The sequence below is a fragment of the Halichoerus grypus genome, chromosome 8 (genome assembly GCF_964656455.1).
Source record: "Halichoerus grypus chromosome 8, mHalGry1.hap1.1, whole genome shotgun sequence".
NCBI classification, from domain to species: Eukaryota; Metazoa; Chordata; class Mammalia; order Carnivora; family Phocidae; genus Halichoerus; species Halichoerus grypus.
In genome coordinates this window covers 120775012-120791569 of record NC_135719.1, presented here as the reverse complement: position 1 = coordinate 120791569, position 16558 = coordinate 120775012, and the positions used below count along the sequence as shown (strand labels likewise).

Sequence of the window (16558 nt, the reverse complement as noted above, 5' to 3'; positions counted from 1 at the left end):
GGTCCATACTATTTTAACACATGAAGAATGTGGCATTATAATCCAAACTGGTCTGCCACAAGGAAAGTATGAAAATGAGACAAAGCCTTCAAAAAATTTTATAGAATATGAATATTACAATTATAGGAGTAACAGACATAGAGGAGTATGTCTATTGAATATAATAACACTACATTTGGGCTTATATTTTGTATGTCTTTTTTTCCATTTCATTTTCTTAGTATTTAATTTTTATAAATATATTGGTCTGCAATGGAATGGAAATTAAACAAAAACAAGAAGTGGTCATTTACCAGATAGTTGGAGGAGCAGGCTCACAAAGTACTGGACAGGTGGCCCAAATAAGTGAGGTAGGCTTCACAGTCAAGGAGGACTGTGACAATCTACGGCTAGTCAGCTCTAGCCAACTGTTGCCTTGAGAAAATACAGACAAAAATCAATAACAATAATAAAAATACTCTGCTATCTAACAAAGTAAGTCTGTGGGCTAGTTTTGGTATGACTACCAGTTTGCTCTTTCATGAAGCTACTTCAGGACTGGCAGTGAAACTGGGCCTATTTTACTGCTGAACCCCAAGATACTCATGAAATCCTGTTCCCTCCAAATGTAGTAGTTTTTCTCCCTAAATCTTTTGAGCACTGTGCATGCTGTGAACTCTTTATGAAGAACTTACCTGCATTTTCACTGAACAATGCTTTCATCTTTCTTCCACTAATGTTTGTTCAAGTAATAACAAATGAACAAATTAACCAAATGTCAAAACATATTAACAAAAAATTCATTTCTAAGCAAAGATTTGAAACAACTTCAAATATCCATTCCAATGCCCTCTTTCTTTAAAAGAAAATGTGAGTTAAGAACAATTTAATTTAGTTTTTTTCTTATCTTCATTCTAATACAAAAAATTCAAATCACCAGAAAACTTTTTTGGATTCTAATCCAAAAAACTACCTTTCCCCCCAAAAAAACTATGCTTCATTTTCTCAAAAAGAGGAGTTATCCTGATTTCTATGCATATTGACAAATAATATTCTCCATTTATGTTTCCTGATAGCAATCTGGAACCTCAATTCCTTGGAACCTCTGGGAATCAAAAGAATGTTATGGTGTTATAGGGATTAACATAACAATTAAAAAATTAAAAAAAAAAAAAAGAATGTTATGGTGTCTCTTTCCAGGAAAAAGCACAGAGCCCTAAATTTTTGTGTGCCATTTCACAAGGTTCAGAGTACCCCAGGATCTTCGGTGGATCCACCCACCCCAAATTGAGGACTCTAGTGCTTAAAAAGAGGTTCGTTTCTATTATGAAATGCTATACATCTTTTTAAGATAGCCCTCCTTAGTAAGACCTTTAGCTCTGAGATTAATTGGGGAAGCAGCTTCCCTTTACAACTGTCACTACTTCCTAGCAGCCATCCTGACAGCTGACAGAAAATTGAGAATTTCTTACCTCAGAGAAATTAACAGCCAAGGGAACGATTCCAGCCACGTAACATCCCACCAACATAGCCAGAGACAACAGACTAATGGAGATGAAATCATCCATTCTGTCCTCCTTTATTTACCCACCGCCAGCAGACTACAAATTTTCAGTGGCTTCAAAGGGTCCTTAGGTTCTTAAACGCGTGTGGTGTTTCCAAGAGAACAAGTGGACTTTCCAGTTCTTTCGTCCTCCCCACCAGCAGACGTGTTCACGAAACCCTTCTCTGGAACGCACCTGGAAACAGCCCCTTTTTCCTGATATTAACACCAGACAGAACTTTCAGCAATCTCAGGTCCCGGCCCCTGCGTTTTCAGATGCCAGTCACTGGATTCCCTACGGTTAACAGTTAAAGGTATGCGAAAGAGCGATTTCTTCAATGGTCGGAATGGTGGCACAATGGGCCCACTCCCTCCACAGACAACGTCCCAGGGGGCAGCAGGAAAAGGAGGAAAACCCAAGCAAACTTGTTCTTTCTCCCGGCGCCCCTATGTCCCTGGGGCAGTCCCCCCCAGGCTGGGACCAGCCCACCAGTCCCAGCCAACTCTCCTCCGAGTCTAGAATGGGGAAAGAGTCCTGCAGGTCTCTAACGATGGGCTCAGGGGTTCAGCAGCGAAGCTGATACGAAGCTGTCCCTGCCCTATACCCGATGCTGCCCATATTACTCCACTCCGCTGGGCCTTGACCCGGAGCCACCGATACTACAGCTGCCATGGCCGCCAAGTGGCACCTCTTCATTACATCCACTTCCGGATTGCTTCACCGCCCCGTCCTTTAGAAGAATACTTCCGGGTTACAACCGACCTATGGCCCGGGAGTCTTATGCTACCGCCATTTTTGAGTAGGGCCAATGAAAGATGTCTGGTGTCAGAGTCTATATCTTTGTCCACTCTAGCCGTACGTCTAATAACGAGAGTAAGGAAGACAGTGTCTTGAGAAGAAATGATATTTTTCAAGTTCCGCAGCAATTCCCTTTGTATGTCATCGCCCTTATCCAAGATGGCTGAGACAGAGTCAGTATCCGCTCTAGCTGCCGGAAATGTGCGCGCCTCTATGGTCCAAAAGGCGCTTTCGCGGTGCGTTTCTGACGACTTCCGGCGGCTCCTCTCGCGGGGATTGGCTGTTGGCGGCGTTGCGGCTAAGCTCGTGTGCGGCGGCGGTGTCGGCAGCGGCTGCAGCGAGAGAGTTTGGCGCGATGGTGAGAAAGGCCTCAGCGGCTCCCCGGTCCCCCAGCCTCCGGGGCGGTCCCAGCCCTGTACATCTTTTCCCCACCCCATCCAGCGCGAGCGTGCAGCTCCCCGGCCCACCAGCTTGTGGCTGGACCCTTCCCCTTCCCGCCGCGGAGACGCTTGGCCTGGCACTAGGCCCCGGAGCCCGGGTCCGCCCTACGTTTGCGCGCCCGCCTGCGGGCTCCGGCGAGGCGTGCGGTGTGGAGGATGCGCTTTCTCCCAATTGCAGCTCGGTAGAGGCAGGCGTGGGGATGCTGTTTTTTCCCTCCAGACTCTCTGGCCCAATGTAGGAACAATGGCCGAGGGATGTCTGACAAACCTGTTACCAAAGCTGACAGATTCAGTGTACTGCACCCAGCGTGTGGGCCGGGAGGGGTCGTCTTCGCTTTGTAGTGCGCTTTCTCAACTATTCTCTTTTGTTTTGCTGTGCTCTGTCTTTAAATATACATATAACGTTTTTTCTCTTTTCCAAGACTCCAGATGCCTGATTTGGCGTTTCTCCCAGCTCTCAATCCTGTTCGTACTCATTCTCTTGGGACTGAAAGCTGAAAAGATAGGCTCAGCTGAGGGTTCCTTAGAATCTGATCGGGGTGGTAGTGGAGTGACTGGGTATTTTGTTTGTATTTTTTATTTTATTCCACCAAAAAGGAGATGCTCCACAGGGATTATGAGGAATCATGGTTACTTCCACACTTCAGCTTTCGTTTTCTGATTGCCGCAGTTACTGTTAACAGGTTATGCAGCTGTTGTTGGCAAGGAACTTTTTGAGGTTGTACTTTTCTGAATTGAAATGTTTCAGTGTTTGACCCAACATGGTTTCCCAGAGAGGACTAGGAATTAGAAGACTGGGTTTCCAGTTCTTGTTTTGTCATAACTAGCAATGTGACTTTGGACAAGTCTTTGATCTCTTAGTTTCCTTCTTTGCCTTTTATGTCACTATTTGGTATTGTGTTATAATGCTTAGATTAAAATCTGAGGAAGTGACAGCAATTAACCCATTCTTGTTGGGCGAATATCAGTGATAATTTCTTCTCAGGCCAAGTAGCATTAAAAATTAGAATTTGTATGTAAAACAATTATTGGTTCAATAGTCTTAAATACCTTTGCTTTATTAAAGATAAAAGCTTTAGGTGTGGGTTGTTTGGTGTTTTGTTTAGTTTTTTTTTTTTTGGTAGTTTGGGAGAAGCATTTGAAGCTAATGTGCAAATCGTATGTATTGTTCTTCTGTAGCAGTAGAATGATTCTTAGAATTCGTGTGTGAGACTTTTAAAAAGTAAGTCAGGATTAACTATTAAAGTGATTGACTTGTGCCTGGTAATCAGAGAGAATAAGAATTTTATTAAGGTAATTCTGCATATCTTTTCCTGATTTAGATTTTGCAATTTTTTTTTCTATTGTGAGAAATTTAAGTATATATGTATTTGCCTATATGTACTTATATTTTGCATATATATTTGTTTTTTAATAAAACCAAACAGGGCGCCTGGGTGGCTCAGTCGTTAAGCGTCTGCCTTCGGCTCAGGTCATGATCCCAGGATCCTGGGATCGAGCCCCGCATCGGACTCCCTGCTCCGCGGGAAGCCTGCTTCTCCGTCTCCCACTCCCCCTGCTTGTATTCCCTCTCTCACTGTGTCTCTCTCTGTCAAATAAATAAATAAAATCTTTAAAAAAAGAAAAAAAGAAAAAAAAAAAATAAAACCAAACAGCTTCAAAAATAGCTCCAGTAAGAAGAAAGTGATCAAAACTGATTTGGGAAGTTTTATGATCTTAAAATGTTAATAGGAAAGCACTGCCACTTAAAAATAATACTCGTTTCAATTACAGATTTGTAAATTTAGTCATTTTTTGTTCTTAGTTTTTAATCCTAATCTTTGGGTAGTAAGTATTGAAAATAGTGAGCTTTGTCAGAAGTTCATTCTAAGACTAGATGTAAACAGTAGCATACTGAATAGCCATTTCCATATCTTTACTCTGTTAAGTAAATTAGTCCCTTAATTTGCATTAGAATGAGAACAAAATTAATATAGTAGCAACTGGTGTGGCTAATATACAGAGCGAGCCCTACTGCAGGAATGCTAGTGTGGTTTCTATAAAATTATTTTCTTCTCAACATATGACCCATCGAACCTTTTTTTTTTTGAGTAAGTGACTTAGAAAAAATTCTGTATAACAAATAATCTAATAAAATGCTTTCTCTGGTTTATAATGCCTATTTAACAAAGGCCAATTACCCTTCATCTCTTGTCACCAGCGTCTATTTTTATCTCAAATCCTCTCAAACTTTTCATCAGAATGAGTTAGTTCTTGATGGGGAGGGAGGAATATGAGCAGTTTCTTTGATTTTTATATAGTGTTCAGAGTACTGGGGTTTTTTTGGTGCTTATTCAGAAACTCTAGGCCTCAACTATTCAGTTCCAATATCTTGATGGTTGAAAATTCTGATCATTTCAAAACAGTTTGGGGGACCTGTCATAAAGGATTTTTTGGACCCCAAAATAATAGTACAGTAAAAGAGAAGAATGTGAATAGTTTGAAGACTGGGTGTACAGTGAGGTTGCATCATACTTGCATTTAATTAATTGACTTTACACACTTGGCAAAAGATTGAAGGGGCCATAATTTCGATAGGACCAATAGTTTGGAGACATTTTTGGTTGTCACAGTTTTGCCTAGGAGGAGGCAGGGGGTTCAAGTGCTACTGGTATTTAGTGGGAATAGGCCAGGGATGCTTCTAAACATCCTACAGTGCACAGGACTGCCTCTATAAGGAGGACCCTTCAAGCCCAAATTGTAAAAGTACAGAGATTGAGAAACTGTGAAATAGACCCACTAACAAAAACATGCCTCCTACTGAGCATGATGAGGTGGAAGATGTTAAGTCTATCTGCTGTTCTTCAGGCATATTCACAGTTGTCACAGTTGATCATCTATTTCGTGTGATTCTAGTGTTTAAAAATACGTGATTTTGAGATAGTATAGCCTCTTAAGGTGAGTCGTCTACTGGGTGAATAGCTTAATGGTTTTTCTAGGGTAATGTTAACTATATATTAATTTTATACTGCCTATTTATCTTCTGCCTTCACGTTGGAAAAAACATAAATCGGATCCAGTGCTTACAGTCATTAATAGTGTTTCTCTTTTTCTCCTTTTATCAGCCTACATCTGAGTTTTTATTAAGGGACTTAATAGGGCTAGAGATAGAAAGTGAATGTGGAGATAGAAAACCTAAGTGGGTTTATGATTTAGTTGGGGAGAAAGATAGGAAAGAAAAAAACAGTACAAGGTAGCTTATGCTGAATGCTTACAGGCAATAAGTACAACAGTTGGAGAAAACAGCCTTTAAGGACTGGGAGACCTGGGGCACCTGGGTGGCTCAGTTGGTTGGGTGGCTGTCTTCGGCTTAGGTCATGAGATCGAGCCCCATGTCGGACTCCCTGCTCAGTGGGGAGTCTGCTTCTCCCTCTCCCTCTGCTTGTGCTCTCATAAACCCACTTAGGTTTTCTGTCTCCACTGGTCACTTTCTATCTCCAGCCCTATTAAGTCCCTTAATAAAAACTCAGATGTAGACTGATAAAAGGAGAAAAAGGGAAACACTATTAATGACTGTAAGCACTGGATCCGATTTATGTTTTTTCCAACCTTAGCACAACTGTGGAGTCACATCTACATACATACTTATGTTTCTCACAAAATATAATATGATCTAGTTGGGGAGAAAGGAAAGAAAAAAAAAACAGTACAAGGTAGCTTATGCTGATTGCTTACAGGCAGTAAGTACAACAGTTGGAGAAAACAGCCCTTAAGGACTGGGAGACCTGGGGTGCCTGGGTGGCTCGGTTGGTTGGGTGGCTGTTTTCGGCTTAGGTCATGAGATCGAGCCCCATGTCGGGCTCCCTGCTCAGTAGGGGGTCTGCTTCTCCCTCTCCCTGTACTGCTCCCCCTGCTTGTGCTCTCGCTCGTGCCCTCTCTCTCAAGTAAATAAAATCTTAAAAAAAAAAAAAAAAAGGACTGGGAGTCCTTACAGAGAAGCTATCAGTCCACCTTCTGACACCACGCTTACACAAAGGCATAAATGTAGGACAAGCACCCTAATAGTGTTTTAATAACCAATGATCATTGTGTCGTGACTGGGGATTTTATATCATACTATGAATTTCTCAAATATGAGTTAGAAACTTACGTTGAAATCACTTTTCCCCCTGCAGTCTCACACCATTTTGCTGGTACAGCCTACCAAGAGGCCAGAAGGCAGAACTTACGCTGACTATGAATCTGTGAATGAATGCATGGAAGGTGAGTTTAAACACTAATCAAAAGTTTGTATTTTTGTTTTCCTAACCTTCACTATTAGAACATGTCTCATTTAGGAACTGGGCTTGTTTTTCCTCCAGATTTCTTGAATTATTAATTTGAACAGGGAAGGAGGATATTAAGGACCATATTTGTTGAATATTGAAACATTGATTATATATATTATCTTTCTGCTGCATATATTTTTTTTTTCCAGCTCATGATTACAATGAATGACTTTCTGAAGCCTCCCTTTGTTATGTTGATACTCCAGTATTTGTTGTGATATGTAAATATCTTAACAGTTATTCCTTATGTATTCTGGTTAAACTCAAGCACTATAGAGTTGTTAAGACAGGCTCTAGGGATACCTTCAGAACCTATTAGTCTGCTCATTGAACAAATAAACATTAAAAGCTGTTGAGGTTTGGTTACATTCCATCAGAGTGTTAGAAAATAAAAGTTAGCTCAGAGAATAAAGGCAAATTGAACCAAATAAGTATAATTTATTATGCATTTGGTAAGCTGACACCACCCTGAAGGAAACTATTAGCCCTTAATGTTTCTTTACTCAGTAAACCATTAGATGAGAGCACATAGATTGGATCATCACAAATTGGATTCATCCTTACATTTAATCATTATATCAAGTAAACCAGTTGTGCACATTCTGTACCCTTTTTAGCAAATTGTCCATTCTTCACTTCTTCCTATAAAGATTTTATATTCACTGTTTCTGCTGCTGGGCATGTCTCTCAATTTGTTGATTATCCAAAGCTAACTGGGTTAGCCTTAAAATCTGTCCTTGTAAAGCCAACAGTGGGTAGATCTGTGGGAAAAAAACTACTAGTAATAACTAGAGACATCTAGGTTAAGTTGGCACCATGCCTTCCTGATTGCAGATTCTCTTTAATTTTAAAAGAAGAGCAGCTCTTGTTCTTCCCTCATTTCAGGACCCTTCCTCTGCTGACCATTATGGTAGACTTTGTGCACGTGCTGCCTTATCTGTATTATTATGTTTGGTCTTTGATTCTGCAGGTACTCTGCCAACCTCTGCTGATTTTAGTGAAGCCTAACTTTTTCTTTTTAATTAATACACTTTATTTCTAGAGCAGTTTAAGGTTCCCTTGTACTCCCTTTCCCCACCTCCACAGTTTCCCCCATTAATAACACCTTACATTGGTGTGGTATGTTTGTAGCTGATGAACCCAATATTTTTTTTAAGAATTATTTGAGAGAGAGAGTGCACATAAGCACAAGCCGGGGGGGGGGGGCGGGGGGGAGGCAGAGGGAGAAGCGGACTACCTGCTGAGGAGGGAGCTGGACACAGGGCTTGATCCCAGGACCCTGAGATCATGACCTGAGCCGAAGACAGATGCTTAACCAACTGAGCCACCCAGGCACCCCAATGAACCCAGTATTGATACATTATTATTAACTAAAGTCTACTATTAACTGAAGTCTGTTATTATTAACTAAAGCTCATTCTTCGTGTTGTACAGTTCTGTGGGTTTTACCAAATGCATAACATCATATATCCATTGGTACAGTATCATACAGAACAATTTTCACTTACCTAAAAATTCCTGTGCTCCACCTGTCATTCCTCCTCCCCACTTCACCCTTTGCCTCCTGACAACTATTGGTCTTATTGTCCCCTCCATAGTTTGCCTTTTCCAAAATGTCATAGAGTTGGAATCATTACCATATGTCGCCCTTTCAGACTGGCTGGTTTCACTCAGCAGTATGCATTTGAGGTTCTTCCATATCTTTTTAAATTAATAGATTTAGTTTTTTTAGAGTAGTTGCAGGTTTACAGGAAAATTGATTAAAAAGTACAGAGAATTCTATCACACCCCTTCTTCTCTACCCTCTCCTTCCAGTTTCCCCTTCTACTTAACATCCTGTATTAGTGTGATACATTAGTTACCATTGTAGAACCAGTACTGATACATTATTGACTAAAGGCCATAGTTTACATTAGTGTTCAGTCTTTGCTTTGGACATTTTATGGGTTTTGGCTTATATAGCGACAGGTATCTACCATTTACTGCCCTAAAAATCTAGTGCTTCACCTGTTCCTCCCTCCAAACCTCTGGCAACCACTTACCGTTTTAATATCTCCATAGCATCACCTTTTCCAAAATGTCAGGTAGTTGAAATTACACAGTATATAGCTTTTTCAGGTTGGCTCTTTCACAAAACAGTGGGGTTTTTTGTTTGTTTTTAAAGATTTTACTTATTTATTTGTTAGCATACAAGCAGGGGGAGGGGCAGAGGGAGAGAGACAAGCAGACTCCCCGCTGAGCAGGGATCCCAGGACCCTGAGATCCTTATCTGAGCCGAAGTCAGACGTTTAATGAATTGAGCCACCCAGGCGCCCCCAAAGAGTGTGCTTTTAAGATTCTTCAGTACCTTTTCATGGCCTAATAGCTCATTTCTTTTTATTGCTGAATAATCTGTCATTTGGATATACCGCAGTTTGGTTTTCCATTCACCTACTGAAGGACATCATAATTGCTTCCGGGTATTGGCAGTTATGATCCACCTGCTACAAACATTCGAGTGCAGGTTTCTGTGTGTACCTAAGTTTTCAACCCCTTTGGGTAAACTAAGGAATGTGATTGTTGCATCATATGGTAAGATTGTGTTCAGCTTTGTAAAAAGCTGACAAACTATCTTGAGATGTCGCTGCACCATTTTGCATTCTCACCAGCAATGAATGAGAATTCCTATTGCTCCACATCCTTCGCAGCATTTGGTGCTGTCAGTGTTCTGGATTTCTGTCATTCTAATAGGTATATGGCGATATCTTGTTTTAATTTGTAGTTTTCTTTGCATCATGCTTATTTGCCATCTGTATATCTTCCTTGGTGAGGTATCTTTTCAGATCCCTTGCCTACTTTTTAATTGAGGTGTTTACTTTTTTTTTTTTAAGATTTTATTTATTTATTTGAGAGAGAAAGAATGAGACAGAAAGAGCATGAGAGGCGGGAGGGTCAGAGGGAGAAGCAGACTCCCCGCGGAGCAGGGAGTCCGATTTGGGACTCGATCCCAGGACTCCAGGATCATGACCTGAACTGAAGGCAGTCGCTTAACCAACTGAGCCACCCAGGCGCCCGGGTGTTTACTTTTTTTAATTATTGAGTTTTAGGGTGTTCTTTTTTTGGATGCTAGTCCTTTATCAAGATATATGTTTTGCAAAGATTTTCTCCCAGTCTGTGGCTTATCTTTTCACTTTCTTGATAGTGCCCTTTGAAGCACAAAAGTTTTAAATTTTGATGAACTCCAATTTATTTTTTTCCTCTCATGGTTTTGGTGCCATATCTGAGATTCCACTGCCCTGTTCAAAGTCATGAAAATCTGTGCCTGTATTTTCTTCCAAGTGTGTTATAGTTTGGGCTCTTACATTTAGGTCTCTGGGCCATTTATGATGTGAAGTGTGGGCCCAACTTTATTCTTTTGCATGTGACTCTCCAGTTGTCCTACCACCATTTGTTGAAAAGACTGTTCTTTCTTCATCAAGTTTTGTCTTTGTATCCTGGTCAAAAAACAATTGACCATAAATGTGAGGGTTTATTTGTGGACCCTCTTTTCTATTCCATTGATCTGTATGCCCATACTTATGTATAAGCAGTACCATACGGTCTTTGTTAGTGTAGTTTCATAGTAAGTTTTGGAATTGGTAAGTGTGAGTCTTCCCAGCTTTGTTCTTTTTCTAGATCTTTTGGGTTATCCTGGGCCTCTTGTATTTTCATATCAAATTTAAGATCAGCTTGTCAATTTCTGCAAAATTAGGTTGGATTTTGATAGGGATTACATTGAATTTATAGATCATTTTGGGGGTCATTACCATCTTTTTTTTTTTTTTTAAGATTTATCTGAGAGAAAGCATGAGCAGAGGGAGCCTGATGAGGGGCTCAGATCTCAGGACCCTGAGATATGACCTAAGCTGAAATCAAGAGTTGGATGCTTAACTGACTGAGCCATCCGGGTGTTCCTGGGGAGGATTACCATCTTAATATTAAGTCTCCTGATCCATGAACATGAGATCTTCCATTTATTTAAATCTTTAAGTGACATTTTGTAGCTTTCAGTGTACATTCTGTGCTTTTTATTATTAAATTTATTCCTAAGGATTTTATTTTTTGATGCTGTTGTACATGGAGCTGTTTACTTAATTTTAGATCGTTTATTGTTGGGGTATAGAAATACAGTTGAATTTTGTATATTAACTCATATCCTGCAGTTCTGCTGTATTCGTTTATTAGTTCTAATGGTTTTGCGCGTGCGCCCACGTGTGTGTGTGGTTTCCTTAGGATGTTGTGTATACAAGATCGTGTCCTCTGTGAAGAGAGAAGTTACACTTCTTTTTTTCCAATCTGAATGCCTGCTGTTTCTTTTTCTTGTCAAGTCACCCGGGCCAGAACCTCCAGTACAGTGTTGACTACAAATGACAGAGTAGATATTCTAGTGTTCTTTCTAATCTGAGTGGGAAAGTATCTAGTCTTTCACCATTAAATATCATGGTAGCAATGGGTCAGTGCCTTTCTAAGATACATGGTGAATTCATTTTCCTGGTTTTTATTTCCTTTCTACTTTGACCTTTCCGTTCAGTAACTCGTGAGTGGTACTCTGTGATCATGGTGTGGTGTACCAGGATCAGTCAAAAACCCTAACTCAGAGAGCTTTTCATAGATCTGTCGTTGAATATTACTTAGTGGTTTTTTGGGTTTTTTTTTTCCTATTGGGAAGTTTACGAAGTCAATTTAGAGGTACATGAAGGACCTGAGTGTAGAGGATAGGACATGTTTTCCCAGATGACATTTATTCGCTTGTTCATTCATCATAGTGGTATTAAAAGCGTTTGATAGTGGGAATGGACAGAAAAGGTTATGTTTCCATTGTGTGGGAACAACAGGAGTATGTCACTGAATAAAAATTAAATGTGCTCTTTAGATAATTATATTAATGTGTGCTTGCTCTCAGTGATTTTGTTCATTGTCTTTGTATGACTTATATTTGAGTACCTACATGCTCTTACATGTGCTAATGCTTTTACATGCATCATTTTGCATAACCTTCACCATAGCTCCATCGAGAATATTGTTGTTCTCACCATTTGACAAGTAGTTCTGGGGATGGAGTCGTTAGTAAAGGACAGAACTAGAATTCAAGTCTCTGAATCCAGAGTCCAGTCTTTTAAAGTACTCATGACAATCTCTTCCTCGGTGCCAGTTTTGTTTTTGTTTGTTTTTTGCATTGTATCAAAATTTGAAAGCAGGATAGAAAAGCCTCTATTTGTCATCCATCATTCCCAAATGCGGTGTTTTTCTTTATTCTGAGGCTTTAGGAATATTGTTTATTGAAAAACCTGATAAGACTCACACTGTCATCACTTGTTTAAACTCTCATATGCCAAGTCTGTAAAGTTCTTTTAGACCTAGTGGCTTGAAGTAATCATTTATTTTATTTTTAAGGCATAAAATACTTAACATTCTGGCGAATATATAAAATTAAAAGAAATTTGCTAGTGACAAACGTTAAAACAAAAGTGACGAACTTACTCTTCTTTTCCCAGCCCAACTTTATAAAAATAAATATTAAGGGGATGCCTGACTGGCTCAGTCAGTGGAGCATGCGACTCTTAATCTCAGGGTTGTAGGCTCAAGCCCCACGTTGGGTGTAGAGATTACTTTAAAAAATTAAATCCTTAAAAAAAATTAAAATACTATGGTATTGCTATATATATGTTATATATATGCTATCCATATCTAAAGTTTATACAATTGTAAGATCTTGGTTTTTCTCCTCTCTTAGGTGTTTGTAAAATGTATGAAGAACATCTGAAGAGAATGAATCCCAACAGCCCCTCTATCACATATGATATCAGTCAGTTGTTTGATTTTATTGACGATCTGGCAGACCTCAGCTGCCTTGTGTAAGTATTAGCCACCATATCTCTTAAGGTGTATTTTTCTGTTGTATATCCAGCTGTTTGAGGTGATTTATGGTATTCTGAGCTCACTGTATGCCTCACACTGATCTTTGCATTTTGACTACTATATAGTAATATTTCATCTACATATGGCTCATAAATTAATTTGGCAACATAAAGCTAATGGCACAGGAAAAGCTTGAGAATTTTGCTAATTGATGGAAGTTAGTATGCAGAGAGAATGCTGAGAAGTTCAAAGTCCTGATCTTGGTTTCTTAAACCAAAGTCGTTTGGGGGGGGGGGGGGGTGTTTTTTGTTTTGTTTTTTAGGGTTTTTCCCCCTCAAAGTCTTTGTCCTAAAGCAGTTGGCTTTGGGTTAAAACTAAGATGATTCTGTTTTCATGACAAAGGAAAATGAGAATACCTTATAATGAGATGATCTTCAGTAATCAGGTGCTTGAATCTTACATGGCAGATACTGTCATAGAATTAAATATGTTTTTGAAAAATATATACGTCCTACTCACAGGCACTTCCTGTGACTCCTGGATTATGACTGGGGCCAGGCCAGGACTTGCTGTTTCACCAAAGTGAAAACTTGTATTTTGTTGGAATATTTGAGTTTTACTTAACTAACTCAAAACATCCCAGTGATTTAGGTCTGGTCTTTATTTATTTTTTAAGATTTTTTATTTATTTATTTGACAGAAAGAGAGGGACAGTGAGAGAGGGAACACAAGCAGGGGGAGTGGGAGAGGGGGAAGCAGGCTTCCCGCTGAGCAGGGAGCCTGGTGCGGGACTTGATCCCAGAACCCTGGGATCATGAACTGAGCTGAAGGGAGACGCTTAACAACGGAACCACCCAGGTACCCCAGGTCTGGTCTTTAATGAAATATATTAATAAGAAGAAGAAAGGTTTTTTGGGGTTTGTTTTTTTTTTAAGGGTTTTTTTGTTTTTAAAGATTTTATTTGAGAGAGCGTACGTGAGAGCATGACTGGGGGAGAGGGGCAGAGGGAAAGGGTCAAGCAGACACCCCACTGAGCACGGAGCCCTACATAGGACTCAATCCCAGGACCCTGAGATCACGACCTGAGCCAAAGTCAGATGCTTAACCGACTGAGCCACCCAGGCGCCCCCAATATGAAAGTTTTGTTGGGGCTCCTGGGTGACTTAGTCAGTTAAGCATCTGACTCTTGATTTCGTCTCAGGTCATGATCTCAGGGTCTTGGGATTGAGCCCTGCATTGAGCTCTGTGCTTAGTGTGGAGTCTGCTTGTTCCTCTCCTTCTGCTTCTCCCCCCGACCTTATGCACTTCCCCGCCCCAAATAAATAAATCTTAAATGAGTCTGTCCCACCCTGATACAGTTCTGAAAAATTGTTCTTTCTTTAGTTCTTCTCCAGTGTTGATATAAATATTGTAGCCTATTGAACCATTTCTGAAGCAGACTAGATTAACCCTTATTTAATTAGGAGGCACTAATAGGGCGCCTGGGTGGCTCAGTCTTTAAGCTGATCCCAGGGTCCTGGGATCGAGCCCCTCATCAGGCTCCCTGCTCAGCAGGGAGCCTGCTTCTCCCTCTCCCTCTGCCTGCCACTCGCCCAGCTTGTGTGTTCTCTGTCTCTGACAAATAAATAAAATCTTAAGAAAAAATTAGTATCTACCTGCAGGGTTGTAATAAGGATTAAGTGAGTTGATTCAGATAAGTACTAATTGATAAATTAAATAATTTTGTTTTTCTAAAGTATCCTTTAGGTTGGGTTTTTTTATTATTTTTTTAGGCAAAGTGTATCTTTATCTCTCTTGGATGCCATGTAGTGCTGCTTTTTTTTTTTTTTGCCATGTAGTGCTTCTACCACATGGTGCACATGGCTTTGAAACACTGAAGTGATTTTTATTTGTGCAATCTCTGGTTACTTATTGTCTGCTTTTTTATACTCTAGCCTTAGTTTTTTACCCCAAAAATGATTTTATTGCTTAACCAATGAGATTTCAGTGGTAGGTCACTATTTGAGTCTTCTAAAGATATCTTGAGTGGTTGGCTATTTGGTGATACCTTGGCCTCAGAACGCCTGGAGTCCCACTGGAGTCTCATTGCTAATGCTGCAGGTTTACTTTACTTACTTACTTTACTTACTTACTCTCCTGACCCTCTTCTGATTAGAGCCATTTTGAAGCTTTTTATGTCTTCCATTAATTCTCTACCAGCCTCTAGCGTGATTTATTTTAAGAAGCAAATCCTGGGGCACCTGGGTGGCTCAGTCAGTTGAGCAGCTGCCTTCAGCTCAGGTCATGATCCCAGGGTCCTGGCATCGAGTCCCACGTTGGGCTCCGTGCTCAGTGGAGAGTCTGCTTCTCCTCCCTCTGCCCCTCCCCTTGCTCACACACTCGAGCATGCTCACTCGCTCTCTCAAATAAATAAAATCCAAAAAAAAAAGCAAATCTTGAAATATAGGTTAAAAGTTTTCCCTTAACACTTTACAGGGAGGAAATCTTTTGGTAGTAACATGTTTTTTAAAGATTTTTTAGTTAATTCTAAATAAATTTAGCAAATCTCAAGTTTGTACCAGTGTTTGGTTTTTATATTTTAATTACTAAAGAAACCATAAAAGTTGTTAACTAGATAGAAAGAACACACGGTTTCTAGTCATACTTTGTCAAGAAGTAGATGTGTAACACATTGAGCATTTAACTTAAGATTTCTAGATCTTGGTTTCTTTTTCTGCTCTAAGATTGTACTTGGTGGTCTAAAGTTCCTATGGCTTAAAATTCAGTAATGTAAGCAGCTCTTTTATGTTTTCATTAAGTTCATGTATAAACATGCACACCTGTGCCATCATTGGGCAGTTATAATTTAGGGTTTTAAAAACACGACAGTAATTGACCATTATAACTTTGCTTCTGCCTTTCTGTTCCTCAGTTACCGAGCTGATACCCAGACATACCAGCCCTATAACAAAGACTGGATTAAAGAGAAGATCTACGTGCTCCTTCGTCGGCAGGCCCAACAGGCCGGGAAATAGTTGAGTTAGAAGCAGTAGGGGGATGGGGGTGGGCTTGGAACACAGGTGTGTACAGCGTGCTGTAGTGGAAGTTCTGTATTATAGTAATCCTGTTTCCATTTTGGTATACTCTAGCCAGGATTGAATGTATTAGATGAATGTGAGGATCTTGTTCAATCTGAAACCCCCATTGTCCCCTTCCCCTCCCTTTTTTTTTTACTTAAACATTTTTATGATAATTTAGATGGAAGTTGTTTGTCAGTTAATCTTGGTTCCAGTCCTTCAAACTGTTCATATCTGCTTTATAACATTCACTGTACTAACCCTTCTTCAGGTTGGGGTAGGGGGGTAGTGACAGTTTAGTTACATGCTCAAGATAAAGTCTTAGTGAAAAATGAATAAATGTTCTTTAGTTATATTTTCCCCTTGAGTGATTTTTTTTTCTTGGTCTCCGAACATTGACGTTTCTTACAAAGCATTATCAGTTTCAAAACCTATAGGCTGCCACACAAAGAAGTTGAAGAAAGCTTATGTATGTGTTGAATACATTTCACTGTGGTTTAGGTGAAGCTAACAAGCTTTTACCTCGTTTTTCCAGCCTTATAAGTAAATCTTGATTG

At 40.0% G+C, this 16558-nt stretch overlaps 2 protein-coding genes across 4 annotated transcripts in view; one reads left to right on the top strand and one right to left on the bottom strand.

Moving 5' to 3' along the window:
- The window catches only part of SLC39A9 (solute carrier family 39 member 9), a 53622-nt gene extending 51391 nt beyond the window's left edge, over nucleotides 1–2231 (bottom strand). For 2 of the 3 annotated variants that reach the window (XM_036107231.2, XM_036107232.2), the window contains exon 1: nucleotides 1452–2231. In XM_036107231.2, coding sequence (XP_035963124.1) covers nucleotides 1452–1547 — 96 coding nt within the window. In that variant the 5' untranslated portion in view covers nucleotides 1548–2231. Of the gene's footprint in view, nucleotides 1–293; nucleotides 415–1451 lie in introns of all 3 variants that reach the window. The other variant, XM_078053844.1, reaches the window with a different exon arrangement.
- Nucleotides 2232–2505: 274 nt separating this feature from the next.
- ERH (ERH mRNA splicing and mitosis factor) lies at nucleotides 2506–16356 on the top strand. Its single transcript, XM_036107233.2, has 4 exons — nucleotides 2506–2679; nucleotides 6916–7003; nucleotides 12821–12941; nucleotides 15857–16356. Exons 1-4 carry the CDS (start codon nucleotides 2521–2523, stop codon nucleotides 15957–15959), a joined length of 471 nt encoding a protein of 156 aa, XP_035963126.2. The 5' UTR covers nucleotides 2506–2520; the 3' UTR covers nucleotides 15960–16356.
- Nucleotides 16357–16558: the final 202 nt, after the last annotated feature.

Excerpts from the sequence above, each read along its gene's own strand:
- ERH (XM_036107233.2), top strand. The coding sequence starts at position 2,521 with ATGTGCGCGCCTCTATGGTCCAAAAGGCGCTTTCGCGGTGCGTTTCTG. Across the intron at positions 2,680-6,915 it reads CGAGAGAGTTTGGCGCGATG|TCTCACACCATTTTGCTGGT; the intron begins GTGAGAAAGGCC and ends TTCCCCCTGCAG. Across the intron at positions 12,942-15,856 it reads GCAGACCTCAGCTGCCTTGT|TTACCGAGCTGATACCCAGA; the intron begins GTAAGTATTAGC and ends TCTGTTCCTCAG.